Source organism: Cervus canadensis, chromosome 12 (assembly GCF_019320065.1).
Source record: "Cervus canadensis isolate Bull #8, Minnesota chromosome 12, ASM1932006v1, whole genome shotgun sequence".
NCBI lineage: Eukaryota > Metazoa > Chordata > Mammalia > Artiodactyla > Cervidae > Cervus > Cervus canadensis.
In genome coordinates, this window is record NC_057397.1 from 23,734,334 (window position 1) to 23,759,756 (window position 25,423).

Here is a 25,423-nt window from a genome sequence, read left to right on the forward strand (position 1 = left end):
ACATGTACTTAAACTCATCCCATTCTAGTCATCTGACAACTCTGAAAACAAGAATAACTTAATTCAACCATACAACTTAATATGTTTGTGCTCAAAAGGGAAAATACAGGTGTCCTCTCTGAAAAAGTGGGAAAATTCACATTTCCCATGGAAGACTGAGGAAGTGGAGTTAGAAGCAAACTGATCTCCATGGTACCATAAGAGCATAGAAGGTTCGCGCGTTCCTTTTGTACCGTTTCCCAGCTTTGTGATTAAGACCACAATTAATGATCGCAAACACGACTGCATACCCCACTGTCTCACATGAAGAAACCCAGTCCTGGCATTCATAAACTAACATACGACAGGACTGGACATAGAAAACGATCACGCATATTCTTTATAACCCATTCACCTTGCATGTCGTTAAGATACAGAAAAACATATAAACACATTCACCAAGAGTTTTTAAAATACAGAATTTGAGTGAACTATAACCAGATTTCATTTATACCTCCCTTTGTTTCTAAAATGCCACTCTGCTAACGATGGTCACCGATGAGAACAGATAACTGGAACCCTGGAGAGGTGACAGTGGATACAGCAACTGTTCCACTGTGGAACCACCTCCACTTGAACAGACACAAGGACGGGGGAGCACCAAACCTAGATATGTAGCGATGTAAAAATAGAGGTTGTCTCGGTCTTGACGTTCATAGAACTTCAGGTAGATGTCGGAACACAGGTCATCTTCTGTGCAAAACACTTCCAAGCCCTACAAACCCAGGGAGGATAGAACAAATTGCACCTCAATGTGAGTGACTCAAGTACAAAAGCCTTTCAATGCAACACCTGCATTTTTTATTTGTAGGTCTCGTATGCATATTCCCCAGCATTCATTTAATTTTTATAGCATGAGAACAAGACATGTATTTCAGCTAAACTTTATAAAATCCTTTTAAGTGCTGAGTATTTTTATTGGTGATCACATTTGTGAATTTGTGCTGAATCAAAATTGGCAATTTGTGTCTTCACATATGTTCTTCAAACACAAATGATTAGCTTTCCTTTATAAATTCAATCATAATTCTGATTTTATATTTAGAACTCTCATGCATACTTTTTATACTTTTAAGTACATTTTTATGTGCCTCTAAATATATGTAGCATTTTTGTATATTAAAAAATATAAACTTTTCTGATTAGGTTTTTGTGATTTGTGTATGTTGATATATACATGGTTGGTTTATGTTTTAACGACTATATAATATTTCACTGAATGAATATAATTCACTTTGTGTGCTCTGTCGTGTCCAGTTCTTTGCGACCCCATGGACTGTAGCCCACCAGGCTCCTCTGTTAATGGAATTTTCCAGGCAAGAATGCTGGAATGGGTTGCCATTTCCTTTTCCAGGAGATCTTCCCGACCCAGGGATCAAACCTCTCTCCTTTATATCCTGCATTGGCAGACAGATTCTTTACCACAAGTGCCACATGGGAAACTGATAAATTACTTTAGTGATCCTCTTATTGATGAAAAGCTAAATTCAACCATAATTATGTCAATTTAACAAATTGATAATTGAACTCATTGAAATAGGAGCTTGCAACTATTCTTAAGAAAGCTGTTGAGCTGTATAGATGATGTGTTGGTGAGGCTGAGACAGGACAGTAACAGAAAGGATGAAAACAGAGCATTGTCCTAGGTTCAAATATAGGCTTTCACGTTACTAGTTAACTCTTGGAGTCTCAATTTCTTTGAGACAGGGCATCATGTAACCTCAGAGCGGCTGTGCTGGTGAGTGGGTACTGTATATAAACTGCCCAGTACACACCAAGTACTTAATCAATGCCAATTTCTTCTCTCCTTATGACTGTATTTCTGTATTTTTAACAGCATCTGTTTCCCTAATCCTCTGTTGGTACTGAAAATGGAGAATCACCTTCTATGTAAGAGAGGCAAGAAAATAGTTAAATTTCATAAAGATAAAACACCAAAAGAAGCTGCTTCAGTATCCACAATGCTTTTGTAACGCTACCAACTCACTGGTTAATCTTCAAAGGAAAACAAATACGTTGGTATTGACATCAAATGACAAGCCCTTGGAGTCACACCCTCTGTGGGGACTGGTTTCTATTATAAGTGTGTGACTCACAGGAGGGTAGACTTGGGCTTAGCCAGAGGCAGGGCAGGCAGGACAGCCTTGGTGGTTGAAATGGTTATCTTATCTCAACAAATGGCTTCTCCCTCTCACCAGGCCTGGAGGCAGAAGTAATCTAGTTCACAGTGACTATGCTACAGTTCCACTGAGGGTTGATGCTCTAAGAGCTTCTGAGCTCTGCCTGGAGACCTTGCTGGGCTGTAAGAGGGTGGCGGCGACGAGCCCTGGGACCCGTTCTGCACAAACCCAGAGCCCCGAGCACGTGGGAGGGGAAACCAAGGGCGTTCGAGCCCTCTTGCTCTGGGAGCCAAGAACATGTTCCCTGCAGCCCTCCCACCTCCCCAAAGAGCTGCTCCTTTAAAAACAGCCAGCTCACCCAGAAGGAGGAGCCGTGAGACTCAGAGCCCATCTGCTTACAACACAACAAGCCTGCACCTTCCAGAGTGGCCCCGGGTGCTTTAAGTCAATGAACCACTGACCAACCTGAAGACGAGACGCCCATCCTCCAGGGGAACTCACCAGAGGCATGAGGCCGTGTCTCCTCTTGTAAATGCGGCGGATGTCCTGGAGCATTATCTGGACCACGGGTTTCTTTAAAAGTAGAGAGAGAGGATGAGCTGGTTGGATGGCATCATCGACTCAATGGACGTGAGTCTGAGCAAACTCTGGGAGATGGTGAAGGACAGGGAAACCTGGCGCGCTGCAGTCCATGGGGTCACAGAGTCAGACAGGACTGAGTGACTGAACAACAAAAGAGAGACGATCTCAAACTGCAACATTCTGACACAATTAGAAGCTGCCCTTCAGTATCAGAAAGGCAAAGATGAGCCCATCTTAACTTCCCAACAGGTCACAAGTGAACAGCTAGAAAGGGGGCTCTTGGGACAGGGCACACCCCACTCTGTGCCAGCCTGCCCTTTCCACTAGCTCTGTGACCGTGGACATGGCCCTCTACTCACCCCGCCTTGGTACTCAATTTCTCAGAATGATAATGCACGCATCTTTAAGATTCTTTTTTTTGATGTGGGCCATTTTTAAAGTCTTTATTGAATTTGTTACAATACTGCTTCTGTGTTACATTTCAGTTTTTTGGCCACGAGGCATATGGGATCTTACAGCTCCCCGACCAGAGAGCGAATCCGTACCCCCTGCATTGGAAGCTGGAGTCTCGATCACTGGACCACCAGGGGATCTCCAGGCATCTGCCTTTCAGGTTTTTGGAAAGTTGCTGAGTGATAAAAAGCATTAAGGGATTAGTGTACACAACCTCACAGGAATTTTGCTTTTATAGACCTAAAGGTTGCTCAGAAACTAATATGCATCTCTTTTAGAGTCCTGTCTTTTATGTCCTTAAACTACAGTGGTGTTGTTCAGTCGTTAAGCCATGACTAACTCTTTGCGACCCCATGGGCTGTAGCCTGTCAAGCATCTTTGTCCAAGGGATTTCCCAGGCAAGAATACTGGAGGGGGTTGCCATTTCTTCCTTCAGGGGCTCCTTCTGACCCAGGGATCGAACCTGTGTCTCCTGCACTTGCAGGCGGGTTGTTTACAACTGAGCCACCAGGGAAGCCCAAACCTCAGTGTAATAAAGCTCATCAACTATAGTATAAACCAGAGCCTCTAGACTTTATGAGGAGGGAAATTTTCTTGCTTCTTTGGAGCCTTGAAATGCTAGTAAAAGAGGAACAAGGTTACAAAAGGCTACAGGTCCACCCTCCTCCCCACATGAGAGGGAGGAGGAGCCCACAGAGGCGGGGTATGCAGCTGTGGAAGCTGCCCCCAGCCCAGACATCTGGGACCCTGAAGCTATGGCACATACTCAGATATTTCTGCAGAAGTACCGACTCAAGCCACAGCAGCTGTGGTGGCCCATACAATTTATCACAGCACGGAGTGTGGGGGTACAAGGCCAGCCATTCCATGTACTGTGTCCACTGGGGGGCCTGGCGGGTGAGCTCCACCACCTGGTGGACAGACTCATTATAGCACCACGTAGAAAAGGGCTTCCCTGCAGGCTCAGACGGTAAGGTAAAGAATCTGCCTGCAGTGCAGGAGGCCTGGGTTCAATCCCTGGGTTGGGATGATCGCCTAGCGGAGGGCATGGCAACCCACTCCAGTATTCTTGCCTACAGAATCCCCACGGTGGGCTACAGTCCACGGGGTTGCAGAGTCAGACATGACTGACTAAGCACAGCAGAGAGAAGGATATATTTGTGTTTCAGTGACACGTGGGCGGGGGGGGGGGGGGGCGGCGTGTTCTGTTGCATCTGACTCTGCAACCCCATGGACTGTAGCCCACAAGGCTCCTCTGTCCATGGGAATTCTCCAGGCAAGAATATGGAGTGGGTTGCCATTTCCTTCTCCAGGGGATCTTCCTGAAACAGGGATGGAACCTGTGTCTATTGCATCTCCTGCATTAGCAGGTGGATTCTTTACCTCTAGCAACACCAGGGAAGCACATACAATGACTGACCAACTGGGAGAACTTCTTCCATGGCAGAAAACACTCCTGTTCTTAAAGCTGCCGGCCAAAAGGACCAACCGCACGAGCAGAGTGTTGAGATTTCTGCTCTTTCAATGAACTGCTCTGAAAAGGGGCCAGATCTAGATAAAGCCTCTCATCTTAACAAGTTTTAGAGTAGAAATCTGAGTCTCTACTGTCTGGCCAAGTGAGTCTAAAGGCATCATGGAAGAGAAGCCTGCTTCCAGCATCATCCCTGTAACCGCCCAGTGACAGCATCTCTCACACACCTCTGCGCCGGGCTGGAGAGGACCACTTCCTACCACTTCTCTGGGCAAGACTCAGACCTACTGATTGTGTTTATAATTAAGGAATAACAAGAAATACAACTCGGGTGTACAGATAAGCAGGTACACAGGAAACATCCATTTTCCTTAACCTCAGTAGATTTCACTGCTTGCTTGCAGAAGTGCTTCCAGGTAGAAAGGTATAAACCTCTAAAGACCCTTTACTAAAATCGGGAGGGGCGGGGTTTCTCCTCGCATCGCTGAGAGCAAGTGACCCCGAAGTCACAGAAAACAAGTTAGGGGAGCTCAAATGTCAAGGTCACATGGGGAGCCTGTTAAACACCAGATGCTGGATGAGGAGGGGGAGGCCATTCTGACTCTCACCAAAATGTGAGAACACAGTAAGGTCAAGTTCAGGGGCTGAAAAGTTCACCGAAGACAAAAACTGCCATGCAAAGGAGCTCTTGCTGGCCCACAGTCCGCTTACCGGGTACCCGTTGAGAGGCTGGAAATACAGGGTGGTGTCAGTGACGCAGGCGTGGCCAGGGTTCGTCACCAGAGGTGTCACCATTTCTGCTTTGCATTCCATGTGCAGCTTTTCAGAAACACTTTGGAATCTGAAAATAAGTTTTCCAGCAAAAGCAAGAAAAATCAGAAATCAATCTACTTTCTAGACTTAACTTTATCTGAGGGAGCTCCAGGGTGACTCTGCAGAACAGGTATCTAAACACAACACTTAATGTAAGAAAAGCGGTGGTGTAAGCTAGTCACCTAAATAAAACTGCCTTTCTTTTAATGGGTACAATGAGTACTTGATTTTGAAAAAGCAGATGAGGTTATGTATCACAGAAGAGAAGACAGGCAAGTAAAAAACTTGTCAAACAGGCACAAGAAGAAACAGACAACCTAAGGAGTCATGTTGAGTAAATAAATTGAATAAGGCCTGTATGTCTTTACCAATAAATTCTACTAAAAATTTAAGGAAGAAATACAATCCTGCACAAATTCTTTTGGCAAACAGAGACTAAAGGGGCATTTCTAAACTATGGTGAGCATAACCCTGATAGCAAAACCTCATGAATACACCAAGATTTACAGAGCAATATCAATAACCTCAGATATGCAGATGACACCACCCTTATGGCAGAAAGTGAAGAGGAACTAAAAAGCCTCTTGATGAAAGTGAAAGAGGAGAATGAAAAAGTTGGCTTAAAGCTCAACATTCAGAAAACTAAGATCATGGCATCTGGTCCCATCACCTCATGGGAAATAGATGGGGAAACAGTGTCAGACTTTATTTTTTTGGGCTCCAAAATCACTGCAGATGGTGACTGCAGCCATGAAATTAAAAGACGCTTACTCCTTGGAAGGAAAGTCATGACCAACCTAGATAGCATATTAAAAAGCAGAGACATTACTTTGCCAACAAAGGTCCGTCTAGTCAAGGCTATGGTTTTTCCAGTGGTCATGTATGGATGTGAGACTTGGACTATGAAGAAAGCTGAGCGCCGAAGAATTGATGCTTTTGAACTGTGGTGTTGGAGAAGACTCTTGAGAGTCCCTTGGACTGCAAGGAGATCCAACCAGTCCATCCTAAAGGAGATCAGACTGGGTGTTCATTGGAAGGACAGATGGTGAAGCTGAAACTCCAATACTTTGGCCACCTCATGTGAAGAGTTGACTCATTGGAAAAGGCCCTGATGCTGGGAGGAATTGGGGGCAGGAGGAAAAGGGGACAACAGAGGATGAGATGGCTGGATGGCATCACCGACTCGATGGACATGAGTTTGAGTAAACTCTGGGAGTTGGTGATGGTCAGGGAGGCCTGGCGTGCTGCTATTCATGGGGTTGCAAAGAGTCAGACACGACTGAGCGACTGAACTGAACTGATCTGTCAACGGAGATGTAAAATCCTTTACAGCCACAACTACTGAGCCCATGTGCTGCCACTACTGAAGCTCGTGTACCCTGGAGCCCGCCCGAGCTTCACAACAAGGCAAGCCACCGCAGCGAGAAGCCGCGCGCCGAGATGAAGAGTAGACCCCGCTCGTCACAACCAGAGAAAGCCTGCGCACAGCAAAAAAGCCCCGGCACAGCCAGAAGTAAAAGGTGATTTTATAAAGTCCTCTATGAAATACTAGCAAAGAAAATCCAGTAATATGTAAACATAAAAAGCAATACATCATAAGCAAGTTGGATTTATCCCACGAGTACAAGGTTGTTTTAACAATGAAAAACCAATCAACATAATTCATACTGTCAACAGAATGAAAGAAAAAAGATGATTCCAATAAATGCACAAGAAGCAGTTCGCAAAATTCTACATTCAGTTTTGAAAATACTCTCAGCAAACCACGAATAATAAGAAACTTCCTCATTCCTCAAAGAGCATCGGTGAAAAACCTACAGCAGGCATATGCTGGCATCATTCTTTCGTTGTGAAACATTAAACCTCTTTCCTGTAATACCAAGAACAAGGCAAGAATGTCTGCTCTCACCACATCTATTAATCACACTGTGCAATGAGGCAAGAAGCAGAAATAAAAGCCTTAAAAATGTCTGTGAAGCTGTCCTTATTCACAGATTAAATAATAATGGACAGATGAAACACTATAGAATCTACAACCCCCACTCCCCAAAAACAGATGGCTTTACCAGCAAATTCTCTAACATTTTAAAAGTATAGTATATACTATAGCATAGTATAGTATGTATAGTATATATAGTATAGTATAGTATATAGTATAAGACTCACACATCTCACAAAAAGGTAGCAATAAAACAGAGTATTACAAACTAATGTCACTTATACACATAAGCTTCTAGCCAAAGCCAACTAACAAGTAAATTTTGAATTTGGAAAAGCCACAGGATACATGGTCATTGTTTAAAAAAAAACTATTTTCTATAAACCGTTAAGAAATAATTGCAAAATAAAATTTTGATAGCATCAAAAAAAATCCAGGATTATGCTCAAAAGACAGCAGCATCCACACACTATAATGTAAACATATATGTGTTACATATAACATATATATATAACATGTTATATATAAACATATAACAGTGTGGGGAACTGGATGAGGAGAAAGAACTCTTTGTACTGTCTTTACATCTTTCAACCTAAAATTAATCCAAAATATTTTAAAGAGGACATTTTGGGGTATAAATGGGGAAATCTGAATATGGAGCTATAAACTCCAGCTATAAACTATACAGACTATTGATACTTGAGTATCATAACAGTATGGAGGGATGGCAGAGATCTTCCTGTAACAGAGAAATGCTGAAGTAGTTACGGGTGAAGTGTGAGGAAGTCTTGCAGTGTCATTTTAAATTGCTCAGGAAAAAGTTATACTCATATTTTAAATATATCATACAAACATACATATGCACACCAGCTATACATGTATACCTATTTATTAACATATAGACATACATGTGTTACTTCTGTACACACATACGGCAAGCAAGAGCATGACCATGCAAGAACCAATGCAAATTAAGCAAAATGTTGACAAAATACCTGGTGACTCACAGGGAATCTGTGTTCCCTATTACCTTTGCAACTTGTGAGGATTTGAAATTTTTCAGAATGAACAGTAGGGGAAAAAATATACTTCAATAAAAAAAGTATTTCCTTGGAAGTATGATGAAAACTTATTTAGCAAAAGTTTATTTTCTTTCTTTGAGAGGAGTTATATTATCCTGCAATATTTCACTTTATATTGTAAAAATTTCTTCCTGCAATTCTTCAGCCTAACACTCTGGAGACTGGATAAGTTAAAACTTTGATGGTGAACCATTTTTAAAATTAATGTCATGCTGAAGCTCAGGATTAAAGTCTAAATTGCTACTTAGAAAAATTATCCATTCTAAGTAGGTCAAAAGAAGCTAATTCTTATTATATAATTCTTATTATTTTCCTTCCTAAAATGGAAGTTATACTTGCCCCTCTGCAATGCATTTAACTGGTACATCCTACAAATACAAAAATGAAAAGTAATGCTATGTATGTGAAACAGAGAGAGAACAAACATAACCACAGAAAACACATTCTTGGCCAGATGGCTTTACCAGCAAACTCTCTAACATTTTTAAATGTAGTGTAAGGCTCACAAATCTCACAAAGGTAGCATTAAAACAGAATATTACAAACTAATCTCATTTATACACATAAGCTTTCAGCCAAAGCCAACACGTAATAATCTATTCAACCAATATGTTCTACTTTGTCCTAAGCTTCAAGGATACAGCAAAACACAAAAATCTGAAGTAAAAATGACATCTCATGACTAGAGACTGCAATAATCCATACCTAAGATTTTATACACGTTAGACAATCTATACATATATATTAAGTTAATGGAATTGGACAAAGTTTAGCAGGGTTGCTAAAAACAAAATGAATACACAAAAATATACTTCATTCTACTTGTCAACAATAAAGAGAAAATGACATATTTTAGGATACCATTTAAAATACCACTAAAATATGAAGTACTTGGAATAAATCTAGCACAAGAGAAGACCTTTACAAAGAGAACTGTAAAAAAGACACTAAGGAAGACTTAAACAGAGTTTCACTGCAATCGGAGTCAAAATCCCAGTAGGCTTTTCTTCTATGGAACTTGACAAGCTGATTCTAACTTTATACAGAATGTGTAAGACCAAGAACGCTGAAGACATAAGTTAGAAAGGAAATGCCGTGCCAGATACTAAGACTTAACAGTGATTAACACAGTGGTACTGCAGACGGAGACACAGACAAATAACCCAAATCTACTTAACAGGAGGAAATCTACTTAAAATATGGGAAGCAACAGATCAGAGAACAGGTTAATGTGAAAGTATAGTTACTTGCAGAAAATATACTGGATACTTAGAAAAGTGAAAACTACTCTCTGGAGGAGTTTCAAACAGACAAGTGATGTAAACAAGTAAGTTCTTTAAAAAGAAAGTATTTTAAAAGCACATCAGAAGAGTAGAGAGAAAGGGACTGCAGAAGGAAAAGACTCGAGAGTGTAGGGGTGACGAGCTAAATGCTGTCACAGCAATCTCAGCAGAGGGGGCTGGTGGCCTGCATGGAAGCAGTAACGTGTGAAAGGATAGACGCTCACAGACTGGGAGGTTCTGGGCGGGGGGGCACCATTGCCCAGACCTTCAAGAGGCCAGGAGCCTCCAGACTTTGAGCTGGCATTGAGGCTGGGGCCATTGCCCCAGGTCAGCAGCTTTGGGGTGAGGCAGACGCCAGCACCCATCATCGATGGCGGACACACTGAATGAGGCCTGAGACGACGACACTGCTGCTTTCACCACCAGGAATCCAAATCATGGAAAACTTACCTGTTTTTGTCAAATGATGTCCTAGCCAATCGGGACTGCAAGATAGCTGTTATCTGTTAAGACAGAATCATTTTAAAAACATGGCTGTAAGTATCTGTAAGTGACACATCAATGCAGGTTCATTCACAACAAAGACACAGGTCTTTAGAAACTCACCATGGCGGTTTGGTCCCCCAGTTTATCCAGACAGGATGCTCTATGAAGCTACGAGTACAGAAATATACATGGATTTATTTCTCTCTCTGATGATAAGAAGATAGTTCCTTAGAAGCAATGAAACACAACCACCATTCTGTTACTCGGTAACAGCTAAGAGCCATTCCAAAACATCTATGGCTTCTTCCTAACGTAGAGTTTTCAAGTTCAACACCTTCAAGTAAATCTGATTCAGATTTATAGAAGAGGTTATGGTTTTGGTGAGATGTATGAATATGAAATTCTTTTTTAAAAAGTTTGCCAGTGAATGTCTGAGAAGAGCACTGACTTACCTGAAGCAGGGTCTCCACAACATCTTCCACTTTCCCTGAAACATCCAGCTCGAAGACATACTCCATCGTGCCCTGAAAAAGAGGAGGATGAATTGAACCAGAGAACAAGCACATTAGGACCTATCACTTTAAGAATATTTGCAACCCCTGCTGATGTGTGCAGGGAACTCCCTCAGCCCACATGGGAGATTCACTTCTATATTTACTCTTTCCTTCCTTCCACTGACTTTGGACTTAGTTTGCTCCTTTTTCTAGTTCCTTCAGGTATCTAGTTAGATTTTTAAGTTTGAGATCTTTCTCTTTTCTTAAGGTAAGTGTTTAACACTCTAAACTTCCTTCTTAGGATTGCTTTTGCAGCATCCCAGGAGTTTAGGTATGTTTTCATTTCGATCACCTTGAAGTATTTTTAAATATCCCTTTTTATTTATTCTTTGACCCACTGTTTGCACAAGAAGTTTGTTTAATTTCCACATATGTACGAATCTTCCTGCTGCTATGGATTTCTGGTTTCACTCTATGGTGGTTGTTAAAGATACTTGGACTGACATCAGTCTTATTAGATGTATTGACTTGTTTTGTGACCTGATGTGTGATCTGTCCTGGAGAATGTCCCCTGTGCACGTGAGAAGAGCATGTCCTACTGTCATTGGGCAGGATGTTCTGCACATGTCTATGAAGCCCATCTGGTTAGAGTACTGGTTGAGTCCTGTTTCCCGAGTGACCTGCTGCATGGATGATATGCCTATTATTGAAGGTGGAGCATGGAAGTCTCCTCTGTTCCGTGCATCTGAACCCTTCAGTCTCTCCCTTCAGTCCTGACAGTGCTGGCTTCACACAGGTGCTCTGAGGCTGGGTGCGTGTGTGTTGTGATGGTTACTTTTTATGTGTCACAAGCTGTGCTCCTCTCTTCCCCATGAGGGTGAGTCTACTGGGCTGCATCTCCCTGTGTCTCTGGTTCAAAGTCCCCTGGAGCACTGCACAAGCCCGGCTCTTTCCTGTTTGGGGGGGAGGGTCCCCAGACATCTGGAGCATCATGGGTCCTGTCAGAGCTCCAGGACAGGTGAGAAGATGGGAACTGGGCATTCCCTCCAATCGCGTGCACTGTGCCAGGGGAGGACGATAGTGAGAGGATGCTCCTACATTCCTGCACCTTCAGTGTGGCTCACTTCACACTCACCTGGGCACAGGGCGCTCTGAACTGGTATCTGGATTTCTCACAAAGGGAACTCATCCATGTACTATTTCTGAATCAGTCTCCCCATCAGAGGAATGAGGGTCTTCCCAGTCTATCATCTCTCATCACCATTGTCTATGTCATCATTCCCTCCCTTAAACCTGAGAATCCTCTGGTGTCCTAATTCACACTGGAACAAAAGAGCTTTTCTTTGCTTCAGAAAACCTGACCCACTTCCTTTGACGTCACCTTTCAGCAGATTTGTACTTCGAGTGGGTGTCAGGAGAACCTCTGCAGTGAGGGTGCAATGACCAGGGGCTCTCAGCTTGGAGGGGGGGTGATCCTGCCACCCCTGCAGAGCATTTGTCAACGTGTGGAGGCGCCACACAACAGGGGACAGTGTGGGGTGGGGGGGCACTCAGCAGGTGGAGCATCCTATAACATAAGGGACAGCCCCTCACAGTGAAGAAGCGTCCTTCCCGGATGCCAACAGCACCACCTGTAAGTAACAAGGCCTCAGGACTCACTGCTCCTGACTGACCGGTGTGCACAGATGCTTCCTGCACGTAAACCCTGGAGGTGGCTGCTGGTGGCCAGGGTGTCCCAGCTGCTGCCAAGGACTCGCAGGCCAGGCCGGCCTGTGACCAGGACTGCCATCCAGCCTGCAGGAGTCTGCTCAGAGGAGAGGCTTTTCCCAATTCAGAGGAGTCATGACAGGAGCACTAGGCCCACCTCTAGGTCCTGTAAGGTCTCTGCTAGGAGTTACCCCTCTACCACATGCTAAGCTGCAGCATGGGTCTGTGCTCAGGCTCCTCAGTCCATGGGATTCTCCAGGCAAGAATACTGGAGTGGGTTGCCATTTCCTCCTTCAGGGGATCTTCCTCGCCCAGGGAGGGAACCCTGGCAGGCGGGTTCTTTACCACTGAGCCACTTGGGAAGTCACAGCATTAAGTAAAGTACACAGTGGTTGGATGTGATGTCAAGTTACGAGTCCTCTGATCCTGGTCCTTCAGAGCTTCTACCCAATTGGGAGAACTTATACACTTATTACTGAGCTCTTAAATAAGGGTATTTTATAACCTATAAATATTTCTGTAACATTTAAAAGAAGTCCTCAAGCGATACCCAGTAAATATGATGCATCTTCTGATTTTGACTTTTAACCTAATAATTTAAGCCTTTCCCCCCACTAATAGACCCACTTATTTTTAAGCTAAAAAGTTAACTGAAATCTTTTGAAATGAAGTCTGTGGCTCCCTTGGATAATTTTGTTATAACTTCTAAGTACCAAGCCTTTCAGTTCAGTTCAGTTGCTCAGTCATGTCCGACTCTTTGCGACCCCATGAATCGCAGCATGCCAGGCCTCCCTGTCCATCACCAGAGTTGACTCAAACTCATGCCCATCGAGTCGTGATGCCTTCCAGCCATCTCATCCTCTGTCGTCCCCTTCTCCTCCTGCCCTCAATCCCTCCCAGCATCAGGGTCTTATCCAATGAGTCAACTCTTTGCATGAGGTGGCCAAAGTATTGGAGTTTCAGCTTCAGCATCAGTCCTTCCAATGAACACCCAGGACTGATCTCCTTTAGGATGGACTGATTGGATCTCCTTGCAGTCCAAGCCTTTAAATACCTGTTATCATTATACTGCATCAAAGAAGTTAACACAGACACAGAACCTTATTGCTCAAAATCACTATGGAAATTGTTGGGGATGAAGGAAGAACCTTACTTACCCTTTCTATTTTATACGGTGCAACAATGTTGTGTTCTTTAATGAAATACACCTGAAAAAGACAAATCAATTCTTGTGAAATAATTAAATGTTGTCAGTGATGAGCTGATGGATGTTATGAATAAAATTTAAATCATTGTTATTTAATCTCTATTTCCAAAATCACTTGCATTAATATTAGTATGGCTTAAAGTTCTGATGTTAAAATAACAAACATTAAATTGAAAAGAGATTCATCAAGGAAACAAGGTAGCAAGCACTGTAGGATCGATACGATGTCTAAGATGGCTTGTCAATGTCATCACTTGTGCCCAGTAACCAGACAGGTGAAGGATGCTAACCTAAGTGCTCATTGTATAAGAAATGATTAAGAAAAAAAAAAAAAAGAAGAAATGATTAAGACAGTCACCGTGGTATGAAATCCATTCATCAATGTAAAGAAACCACTCTTCTCTAGAGGTGCAGTTTTCATATGCACCAGGCCACTTGTCCTCACATGGGACGTTAGCAACCACATATCTCACACCCGCACACACATCCCAGAGCAACAGCCTCCTCGCACGTGCGCCCTAATCCTGCCCTCCCTCCAGTTATGACAGAAAGTCTGCCTCCCCCACATCTGTCACCGGTTCAAAAACGTAGCTCCTATGATCACACGATGCACTTTTACCCATTTAAAACAAACTACAGATAAAAAAAAACTGCTCCTTTGGTCTCACATCCTTTTACACCTTTTCTGTTCCTTTCAGTGGCAAAACTCTTTGCCAGAGCTGATGTACTTTCCAGGGTCCAAATCAGGTTTTCCTCCGATCCATGTTACTGTAGCCATTCCTGATGAGGTCAGCGAGGACGCACAAGGTCACTGTTCTCAGGACTTGGATTCTGTCTCAGATGCGACACAGCCGGGGGCTCTTCGTGGAGCAGGTTTCTAGCCGGCTGCCCAGCACCTGCTCCAGGATCTCCTGACCTCACCAGCTGCTTCCTCCACCTTCCCCGGGCACCTGCTTTCCTCCCAACCTCTCGTGTCCAAGTGCGGCAGGGCCTCAGTTCCCAGAAACCTCACCCAGCCCCGGGCCTACCAAGCGTCCGCAAACGGTGGCTCCTCAGTCTGTCATTCCAGGCCCAGCCTCCTCCCGAAGCGCAGAGGCCTCCAGACGTCAGCGGCTCCTCCTCCAGGTCACGGTCTATACAAAGCCTGCTCCCACATCTAACCTCACCACTAACCCAGCAGCACCTCGGTCAGGTTCTCTTCAGAGCACCCCGGACACCGGCCGCTCTCACCCTTCTGCAGCCGCCAGCCCGGGCCACACACCTAAGTCAGCACCCCGAGACGCTCGCCTGGTGCCCCCGGCTGTCCCAGGCGCTGGAGAGACCCACAGACAGAGACAAATCAGCCCGGGGCGTCTGCCACTGCTGCACTATCGCAGCTCGTGCATGCCTTCTCACGTTCTGGCCTCTGTCCTGGTTCGCCTTCCTCATGGCGTCTGTCTCTGCCTGACGTCAGAGAAGACATCTGCTCGCTGTCTGCTGCCCCACTGAGAGGGAAAGTTCCTGGAGAGAGGGGCTTCAGATATTTTGTTCTCTTTGTCTCCCTCCTCTCTCGGGCTTCCCTGGTGGCTCTGAGGGTAAAGCGTCTGCCTGCAATGCGGGAGAACTGGGTTCAATCCCCAGGTTGGGAAGATCCCCTGGAGAAGGAAAGAGCAACCCACTCCAATACACTTGCCTGGAAAATTCCATGGACGGAGGAGCCTGGCAGGCTGAAGTCCATGGGATCACACATGACTGAGCAACTTCACTTCTATCTCTAAAGCCTGGACTGTGATACTGACAGGATGCATGAAGAAAGTGGAAAGTGTTGGTCGCTCAGTCCTGTCTGATTCTTTATGACCCCATGGACTGTAACCTCCAAGGCTCCTATGTCCATGGAATTTTCCAGACAAGAATACTGGAGTGGGTCGGATGCCCTTCTCTTGGGGATATTCCTGACCCTGGGACTAAACCCAGGTCTTCTGCACTGCAGGCAGATTCTTTACCGTCTGAGTCACTGGGGAAGCCCAGGATGCCTGAGTACTATTATTCACACACACACACACCCCTCCCTTCTTCTTTATTTTACTAGCAAAAGAATATATGGAAGCAAAGCTCTCTAAATCCCAAAGAACCATAACCTATTTCTAAAGCACTGTGACCTGGTAAGGAAGCAAAAACAACAACAACACACACAGATTTTATTTTCTTGGTTGTGCAGTTAACCCAGGAAACTTAATACTTGAAAGAGTAGCTTATGTCTAGTTGCCCCTTAATATAATATAGCCGATTTTGAGCTTGATATGAGGCATCTTACATAAACTATTGAAAGACAACAGAAAGATTTTACTTCTAGGTTTATTGAAATTATATTAAAATGGATACTTTTATAATAGAAACCACACTTCCAATTTAAAACCTACTTGCTCCTTTCAAGATATGGACTTTCCAGAATAAAGCCACAGTATAGAATGATACTGTAGTAATAATGAGAATACAGCTGTGGGCCAGAATTATCAATAATGGTGTTCCTTCCCCAAAGTAAGAGATGGTGGTAACTGCTTTCATTTATGCCAGGTCAAAATTAACAGACATTTTAAAATTAATAGAGCTATGGAAGGCAGACCTAGAACATCACATACCCTGATATCTCCCAGGTTTCATAAAATAATTTTCAATACACATTAAAAAGGGCCATGAACAAGAGGGCTGTGTGATCTGAAAACCACCGGGAGGCTCTCTGTTCCAGACTATTCACCCCATGAGACTCAAGGCTTTGAGTCAAGTCCTGAAGTGAAGAAACCTCTATACCTGTTTCCCATGGCTTTTCCTGCATTTCACAGAAAGATACTTTTCTTTGAACACTTCAAGGATCTGGGGCTCTGCAGAGGGGAGGTAACCCTGATCTCCTCTCTCCCTTCCATTTTCAAGGTGAAGAAGGTGAGATTCACAGCAAAAAGCCAGGGCTAATGGGCTTCCCAGGTGGCTCAGTGGTAAAGAATCCACCTGCCAATGCAGGAGATCCCTGGGCTGGGAAGATCCCCAGAGAAGGAAATGGCAACACACTCCAGTATTCTTGCCTAGAGAATCCCATGGGCAGAGGAGCCTGGTGGCCTGCCATATATGGGGTCACCAAGAGGCGGACACGACTTAGCGACTAAACAACAAAAATGAGCTCTACTCTCAAAAATTTTTAAAAATCCACAGGTGAATTAAATACAGCTGACCCCTGAACAACATGGGCATGAACCACATGGGTCCACTTACATGTGGACTGTTTTCAATAAATACATTGGAAAATTCTGTGGAGATTTCAGACAATTGGAAAGAAGATAAACTGCATAGCCTAGAAATATCAGAAAAATTAAGACATAAGTATGTCATGAGTACATATAAATGTATGTAGATACTAGTCTATCATATCATTTACAACCATAAAACATACATGAATCTATTATAAAAAGTTAATTTTTTTAAATCACAACTCATGCAAACTTCCAGACCAGACGTGGCACCAACTGGAGAGAAAATGTAAATAACTACACAGAGATGCAGCGTGAAGCCACAGCGCTCCCTCACGGCAGCTCACACTGCACCACGGCCATAGCTTCCCAGCCACCCCCTGTGCTGAGGACAAGTGTTGAGAGTAACCTCAAAAGGCCACAGGATACTATTTATCCCCCTGTGAACAGCCATCTCTGCAGTAAACTGTGCATGGCAGTGAAAAGTGGTTTCTCCTGGTTCTTGTGCATCTTTCATCGTGTTCAGCGTCAGATCGTAAACCTTGAATACCACCACGGGACCCACACGAAGTGCCACTGGTGATGCTGGCAGTGCTCCAGAGAAGCCGAGAAAAGTCATGACACCACAAGCAACAGCGGAGCTACTCGATGTATACCGCTGATTGAGCTGAGGTCCACAGCTGTGGCTGCCACAGTGTCAAGATAAATGGATCCTGCATTAAGGACCATTGTGGAAAGGAAAAGGAAATTCATGAAGCGGTCACGCAGCTACCCTGCAGGCAGGAGAACCTGGCGCTTTCTGTGAAATACTTCTTTATCTCATGTTGAAAATGCAGCTTTTATGTGGGTGCAGAATTGCTGTAAGAAAGCCACGCCTATAGATGAATATGAAGTCATCACATGACAACTTAAAGCCAAAGGAAGGTGAAGGAGCTAAAGCTGGAGAACTTAATGCCAGCGAAGGATGGTTTGATAATTTTAGAAAGAGGTTTGGCTTTAAAAATGTCAAGATAACAGGAAAAGCAGCTTCTGCCAACCAAGAGGCAGCAGATGAGCTCCCAGACAGCACAAAAAATATCTGGGGAGAAAAGAGTATCTGCCTGGACAGGTTTTTACTGCAGATGAAAGTGCCCTCTTCTGGCGGTGGGGGGTGGGGGATGGGGGGGTGGGTGAGCAGGGAATCCACAAAGGACATTCATTAGGAAGGAAGAGAAGTGAGGACCAGGAGTTAATATGGCAGGCTGAGATAGGCCAAGTCTGCTGTTTTGCACAAGTGCAGTGGAGTTGACGACCAGGACTGCCCTGATCTATAAAGCTGCTGACCTCTAGCCTTGAAGAGAAGAGATGCCCACAGCTGCCGTCTTTAGGTTGCACAGCAGGAGGGCCTAGACAGCAAGAACCCTTTTCTTGGATTGGTTCCATTGATACTTTGTCCCATCGATGCAGTCAGGAAGTATTTTGCCAGTAAGGGACTACTCTTTAACATTTTTTTTTTAATTGGACAATACCCCGGTCACCTAGAACCATGAGTTCAATACCAAAGCTGTCAAAGTGGTCTACTTGCCCCAAAACACAGTGTCTCTAATTGAGACTCGAGATCAAGGGGTCATAAGAACCTTTAAGGTTAAGTGTACATGGTACTCTCTATGGAAAGGGCGGTGAGTGCTGTGGAAGAGAATGCTGATGGCCAGAACATCATGAGCGTCTGTAAGGACTGCACCACTGAAGTTGCCACGGTTGTTACAGAAGAAGCCACAAAAGCCATCAGCTGAAAACCATACATTCCTGCTAGAGAAGACTGTTCAGATGCTGTGCATGACCACTCAGCATTTATGACAGAGCCAATCAGATTATGGATATGGCCAAAAAGTAGGGGGCTGAAACGTTTTGAGACATGGATCTCAGAGAAATTCAAGGACTAATGGACACCACACCAGAGGAGAGAAGAGAGGACAGCCTGATGCAGATGAGTGCTCCCAGACCAGAGTTGGACATTGAGGGAGGAGACGCAGTGAGTGCCGGATAATAAACTGACGTTAAGACAACCGAGCAGAAGGTTCTGATTTTTTATTTTTTCCTGCTTTTTGGCTTCTTTTACAACATGGACCCTTCTACAACACAGGTGCTGAAAACCAAAGCAAAGTGAGGAAGAAGGATGGGTATGTATAGTAACATTTTTAGAGAAATAAAAAAGCAGAAAAAGAAATTATGATGTATTTCTGGAAATTTAAACTGAATGTGTCTGCCTTTCTTTTACCCCCCACCCACCCACCTCCTCCACCCCTTCCTCCTCTGCCCCTTGAGACAGCAAGATCAAACCCTGCCTTCCTCCTCCTGGCTCAGCCTGAAGACAGATGACAAGGATGAAGACCTCTGTGACGATCCATTTCTACTTAATGACTAGCAAACAGTCACCCTGCTATGCAGTTATTCACTTGTAAATAGATGACAAACTTACAGTATTGATAAACCCAGTACATACTGCAAACGTGCTTTCCCTTCCTTATGATTTTCTTAATAATCTTTTTTCTCTAACTCACTGTATTGTATGAATACAAATACAATACATACAACATACAAAATGCGTTAATCAACTATTTACGATCCCTTAGAGGAGGAAACGGCAACCCACTCCAGTATTCTTGCCTGAAAAATCCCATGGACAGAGGAGCCTGGTGGGCTATTGTCTATGGGGTCACAAAGGGTGGTACACGACTAAGCACGTGTCATCAGTAATGCACCATTAGGCTATTCGTAGTAGTTAAGCTTTGGGGGAGTCAAAAGTTATACATGAATTTTTAGCTGTGTTGGAGGTTGTCAGTGACCTGAACTTTTGCTTTACTCAAGGGTCAGGCGTGTATGTCAGGAGAAGAAACGTTCTAATTTATCTCTGTACAGCCAGTGTCAACACAGTGCTGGATGCAAAAATCTATACTGAGTAAGTGTGAAATGAATAAAAAGTCACGACTCCAAGCTTTATAATTAAACAAGGCTACACAACCCGAGTCACGCCTGGGTTGCCATCACGAGTCAACTTGAGCTCACTGAAGCGGTAGGCGCTAACCTCCCACCTCCTAAATGGTGACGAGGCTACAGGAGAAGCTGTGAGTCCATTACCTCAACCCTCACACACTGTCAGGACCTCCTAAGGGCGAACCCACAGCCAGCAGGTAACACACACACACTCACCTACCTACCTGAGGAATGTTAAGGATCTCAGCAGGGATCACACTTTTTAAAACGTATTTCCCAGTGACTAAATTTTAGAAGAATTTAAACATCTTTTCCAGCGGTCTTTATTTGAGACTTGTACAAATAATTTCATTATTCTAAAAAAAAGTGTGTATATGGAAGCCCATACACACACACACACACATATAATGTATGTATTTATTCATTTAAATGTTCATTCAGGTTAGAAAAAATATTTACTAGGTGCTCCTTACCTGGCTGAAAATGAGTGAAATCGCCCCAGATACTGTCCTAAAAATGCAGATAAAAGTCATTAAATATATATATATAGTTTTTTGGTAGAAGTAAAGTCAAACGGTTGCGACAGAGACATACTTGGCAAAGTGTCTATTGGCTTCATTTCCTCCATGTTTTCCTATTTTTATACAATCCCTCAAAGGAATCTGTACAGAATTGAGAGAGAGAAATGTTCTAAAAATAAGGCAAGGTAAAATGTACACAAATATAGGGCTATTTCTCTTCACATTGAAAGTGTGTTTACCTTAATGATGGGTTGGGATATTGCATCTGGTTCAAAAATAACTGATTTTGAACATATTTTTAAGGAGCCTCTGATTTTCCTAGAGATAAAGTACAAAGGGATATTATTAATGAACATAACAGAAGTCACAGAAGAATCATAACCCATTTTAACTAGCATGTAGATGACTAAAGCATCAACTAATAAAAGATCAAAGACAAAGGTATGAAAGGTTAGACAACATAGCAAAATAATTATCCTCATCTCCTAAAGAAAATAACCCTGAATAGTCACTGGAAGGACTGATGCTGAAGTTCCAATACTTTGGCCACCTGATACGAAGAACCTACTCCCTGGAAAAGACTGTGATGCTGGGAAAGATTGAAGGCAAGAGGAGAAGCGGGCAGCAGAGGGTGGTTAGACGGCATCACCAACTCAGTGGATAGGAATGTGAGCAGACTCTGGGGGATAGTGGAGGACAGAAGAGTTCACTGTGCTACATAACAGTCCATGAGGTTGCCCAGAGTTGGACATGACTTAGCAACTAAGCAACAATCATCGCCTCCTCCCTAGAGGTTAAAGAAACTCCACGTGTTGTAATACAGTCTCACTGGCTGAGAACCGTCCCGGGTATTTCACTCATTATCACTTCACTTGGTCCTCACAACTACGTGCAGTTTTCTGATCCTTAAGAAACACAGATTCCATCCTGTCTGTGGTTAATTCTTTTGACTTTGAATTTCCTACATCTTAAACACCTATTCAGAAGACCATACTGTAACCCTAATCCTTTTTAAACCTGACATTGATTAGGTAAGGGATTTTTTTCCTTATTTATAATCATGGAAAAATAAGTTTGAATTTAGCACATAAAATGCTTTTAGTGGTGATTCTGGGGTACATAGGAATTCAGGGAAAAATTGTTTCTATGAGAATAAGCAATTTTAAAGAGGATCTACCTACTACTATAATACCAAATACATCAGCTGTCGACCATTTTTCTCCTTTCCTGGAACATGGATAAGGCTCCAATGAGTCTGGGGGGACGCCTGCCTGAGTATGCTAGAGGCCAGTGTGCCTCACTAGCCTGAAGCCAATAAAAAGCTACACTTCATTGTCTTTTATTGACTGAATGACTTTTATTAATGATCAGACCAAGGCAATAACTTATTGTGTAATCAGAACACAGGTTAAGAAATGATGGGAAAAAAGAAACCTTTTAAAAAAACATCTTAGTTTCCAAGACTATATTTTGTCTACAAGGAAAGCTCCATGGGTTTTTTTTTTTTTTAATTACTTGTATGACATTTGGGCTCTAAATGTCCAGCCATTCCTTGGTGTCCTAGTGAACCCTTCTCACTCTGCCCATCCCAGGGGCCTCTTAATTGAAGCAATTATTTCACTTGGATTTTAGAAAGACCCACCTGCCCTCCCTGTCCCTGTATCCCCTCCCTGAGTCAATTATTCTACCAAACACTCTCACATTCTTCCTGGCTTACAAAAATGCCAATGGCTTCCTAGCCCACAGGATAAAGCCCCATCACAATCTGAGAAAGGCCTGCCTCTGTGTACACATGTATATGTAACCAAATGGATGAGAAGGCTCATGGTAAAGTCCATGATACAATCTGCAATTTTTCTTCCTCAAAGGATCTTTTAAATGTTGATTTTTATATCATTTTTTCCATGCTGTTAACTGCATTTACTTCTCTAACACCCTAAATTACCTAATAATAACTTAAGTACTCTTAAGGCAAAAGCTAAAGAAATGCAAATAGAACAGAAAACTCCCAAGTACCAATCCACTAGGTTTCTGCAGCTGTTAAGATGCAGTCATTCCTGTTTTGTATCTAACACCCCAGAACCCTACTGAATTTTAGATAAATTCCCAGACCTCCTATACTTCATCTGCTGTGTTGCGCTCAGTCACATCGCCTCTTTGTGACCCCATGGACTGTAGCCCACCAGGTTCCCCTGTCCATCGGATTCTCCAGGCAAGAATACTGGAGTGGGTTGCCATTTCCTTCTCCAATACTTCGTCTAAACATACTTTAACATGAATCTCTCAAGTCCTTCAACAAATGACCATCATTACATATCTACAAAAAATAATAATTCCTTAATGTCATCCGGGATAAAGCCAGGGTTCAAATCTATTTCATAACTGTTTTTTATAGTTGGTTTGTTCAAAGCCCACATTTCCTTTAGCCAATATGTCTCCTAATATCTCTTAATCTAAGACAGTGTTCATTTCCCCACTTTCAGGACTTTGCTAAACGCGTCTCTGTGGTTTTCATCTATCCCACTTCCTTTATGTCAGAGGCAGTGCACATGTACTGCCCTCATATCAGGAGGCCCCAGTGGGTTTAATGCACCTTGACACGTGCATCAAAATATTTCTCAGCAGCTTTTCACCTGCTGGTTTAGCAGCCACTGAGGCGTATGTCTAGATTAGGGATTAGCAAACTTTTTCAGTAAAGAGCCAGAGAGCAAATATTTTTTTACTTTGTGGGCCATTTGGTATCTGTCTCTATTAAGCTCTATTTCCCTGTTGTCGCAGAAAACCAACCAGATACAAGATGTAAACAAGTGGGCGTGACTGCATTCCAATAAAACTTTATTTAAAAAAACAAGTGGCAGCCAGATATGACCATAGTCTGTCGATCCCTGATTCACTAGGGACTGAATTTTTTTTTTTTGGGGGGAGGGGCATTGAAATTTTTAACAGTCTTCAGTGTTTGCTATCTAGAATTTATCAACAATGAACAGCTTTAATTATCTATGATTTGGTCACCCTGAAGTACAATTTGTACAAGGAAAGCAGGAGAAATGCTTGATCTTTTTATCAAGTTTTAGAAAAAGGAGTCGGTGTTCTACAATCCTTCGAAGGTAAATGATATACACACACACATATATATGTATGAAACTATTTATATTATATATATATAATATATATATCATTATGAACTCATGGAGTTGAGCCCTTCTGGTACATTCCAATCCCCTATAGTCATTCTTTTTTAATGCTCAATCTGCTCCATTTTTTTTTTTTTGCCCCACTTTTCAGGATGGCCTTGTGCCCTTTTAATTCAGTATGCAATCGTTTTTGATACTTTTCCTTGCCTGCCAGGATAACAAGATGTTCCACCAGGCTCGCCTCCCTCACATTTCCTGCCCCTCACTTAGACTCAGGCACTTCCCCAAAGAGCCTTCATTCCTTTTACTGGAGAGAGGCATTCACAGGTAGCTCACTGCTACTGAGCCACTTCTAGGTCTTTTCAGAAGGCAGAGCTAGAAACTACTTTCTTTTAAAAGAAAAGCATATGACTCTATATAAGCATTACCAATTCAAATCAAAGATCCCAAGGTTTTTACTTAACTTCTTTAATATTAGAACTATATCTCCTTTATACTGAAAATCTTGATCTTGGCACTTTGCTTTATCTAATTGCATAAAATTGTGTGCATAAAACAGTTCCAAAATAATACAAAAATACTTAATATTACTACTAAACAATTTACAACTTTTTTTTGCAATTTGTCCTCAACTGAAAATATATTTCACCAGAGACACAAATTATTGTGTTGTGAAGTTGATTAAAACAATTCTTTTCTGTGATTAATCCTCCAGCTTTATATTTAGTTAGGTTCATATGTTTCATTTTCTTTTTAATTTTTAGAATTTTCTGCTTCTCCTGAAATTTAATAAAGAAATAAATTCTATATTGCATATAAATATTCCTATGGTTCCAAAAACAGAGCTATAAAAAAAGTTACATTCAGAGTAGTCTAGCTGTCATCTCGGTATTATCCCCTGATCCCTCCTTTTTCTATGTAGATGACCATTTCCATTAGCTTTTCACTTATGCTTTAAAATATATATATATTTAACTTTTAAAAATATAATCAACATAACTTTCCCATTCTTACATGAAAGATGGCATCCAACACAAAATATTCTTCCCTTGCATTTTTCACTTAATATGTGTTGGAGGAAAATCTACAGTGACACACAGAACCTCATTCCTTTGTTAATAAATAATACTCCGGCATGTGGTCATTCCATAAGTTCTTAGTCACCCACTAAACTGTTTCCAGCATCTTGCTATTACAAGTAGTACTACAATAAATAATCTAGCACCTGTGTCCATTTATACACTTTCTAGTGCCTCTCTGCATCTCTGAGGTAGTTTCCTACAAGTAGCATTGCTAGATCAATAGGATAATGTACATGCAATCTTGCTAAATATTACCAAATTCACTTCCATGGAACTGTACTATTTCCACCTAATAATAACTTGAAAATTACAAAAACAGCTTTCAGTTTGCTTGCTTATATTTGTGCTTCAATAATGTACCAATGTATTCAATTTTAAGCAGGACATTATTATGACAGAGAGCAGAGGAGCATTGGGAGAATAAAAGGTATGAAATTAGAGAAAAAAAATATGTTCAAAATTCTAGAGGTAAAAAAGCAAGGTTCTACTTTCAATTAGAAAAATAATTATCTAATATAATTGAATGCCAAGGAAACAGATATGCCCAAACGTATCAAACAAAAAACTAAGTGAGTTTCATTTTGGCTTGTATTTAAACAAATACTGCACAGTTTTGATTTAAACAAAAACTACATGAAGAATTAATGTTTTTGAACTGTGGTGTTGGAGAAGACTCTTGAGAGTCCCTTGGACTGCAAGGAGATCTAACCAGTCAATCCTAAAGGAAATCAGTCCCGAATATTCATTGGAAGGACTGATGCTGAAGCTGAAACTCCAATACTTTGGCCACCTGAAGCGAAGAACTGACTCATTGGA

The 25,423-nt window shown here is 42.5% G+C and overlaps 1 protein-coding gene across 1 annotated transcript in view; it reads right to left on the reverse strand.

Moving 5' to 3' along the window:
- The window catches only part of NSMAF (neutral sphingomyelinase activation associated factor), a 62,819-nt gene that overhangs the window by 20,271 nt on the left and 17,125 nt on the right, over positions 1-25,423 (reverse strand). Inside the window, exons 3-12 of the mRNA XM_043483141.1 lie at positions 20,631-20,709; positions 20,465-20,532; positions 20,344-20,380; positions 13,630-13,680; positions 10,724-10,795; positions 10,392-10,439; positions 10,236-10,288; positions 5,377-5,506; positions 2,661-2,732; positions 646-754 (exon numbers count right to left, since the gene is read on the reverse strand). Coding sequence (XP_043339076.1) covers positions 646-754; positions 2,661-2,732; positions 5,377-5,506; positions 10,236-10,288; positions 10,392-10,439; positions 10,724-10,795; positions 13,630-13,680; positions 20,344-20,380; positions 20,465-20,532; positions 20,631-20,709 — 719 coding nt within the window. The remainder of the gene's footprint in view (positions 1-645; positions 755-2,660; positions 2,733-5,376; positions 5,507-10,235; positions 10,289-10,391; positions 10,440-10,723; positions 10,796-13,629; positions 13,681-20,343; positions 20,381-20,464; positions 20,533-20,630; positions 20,710-25,423) is intronic.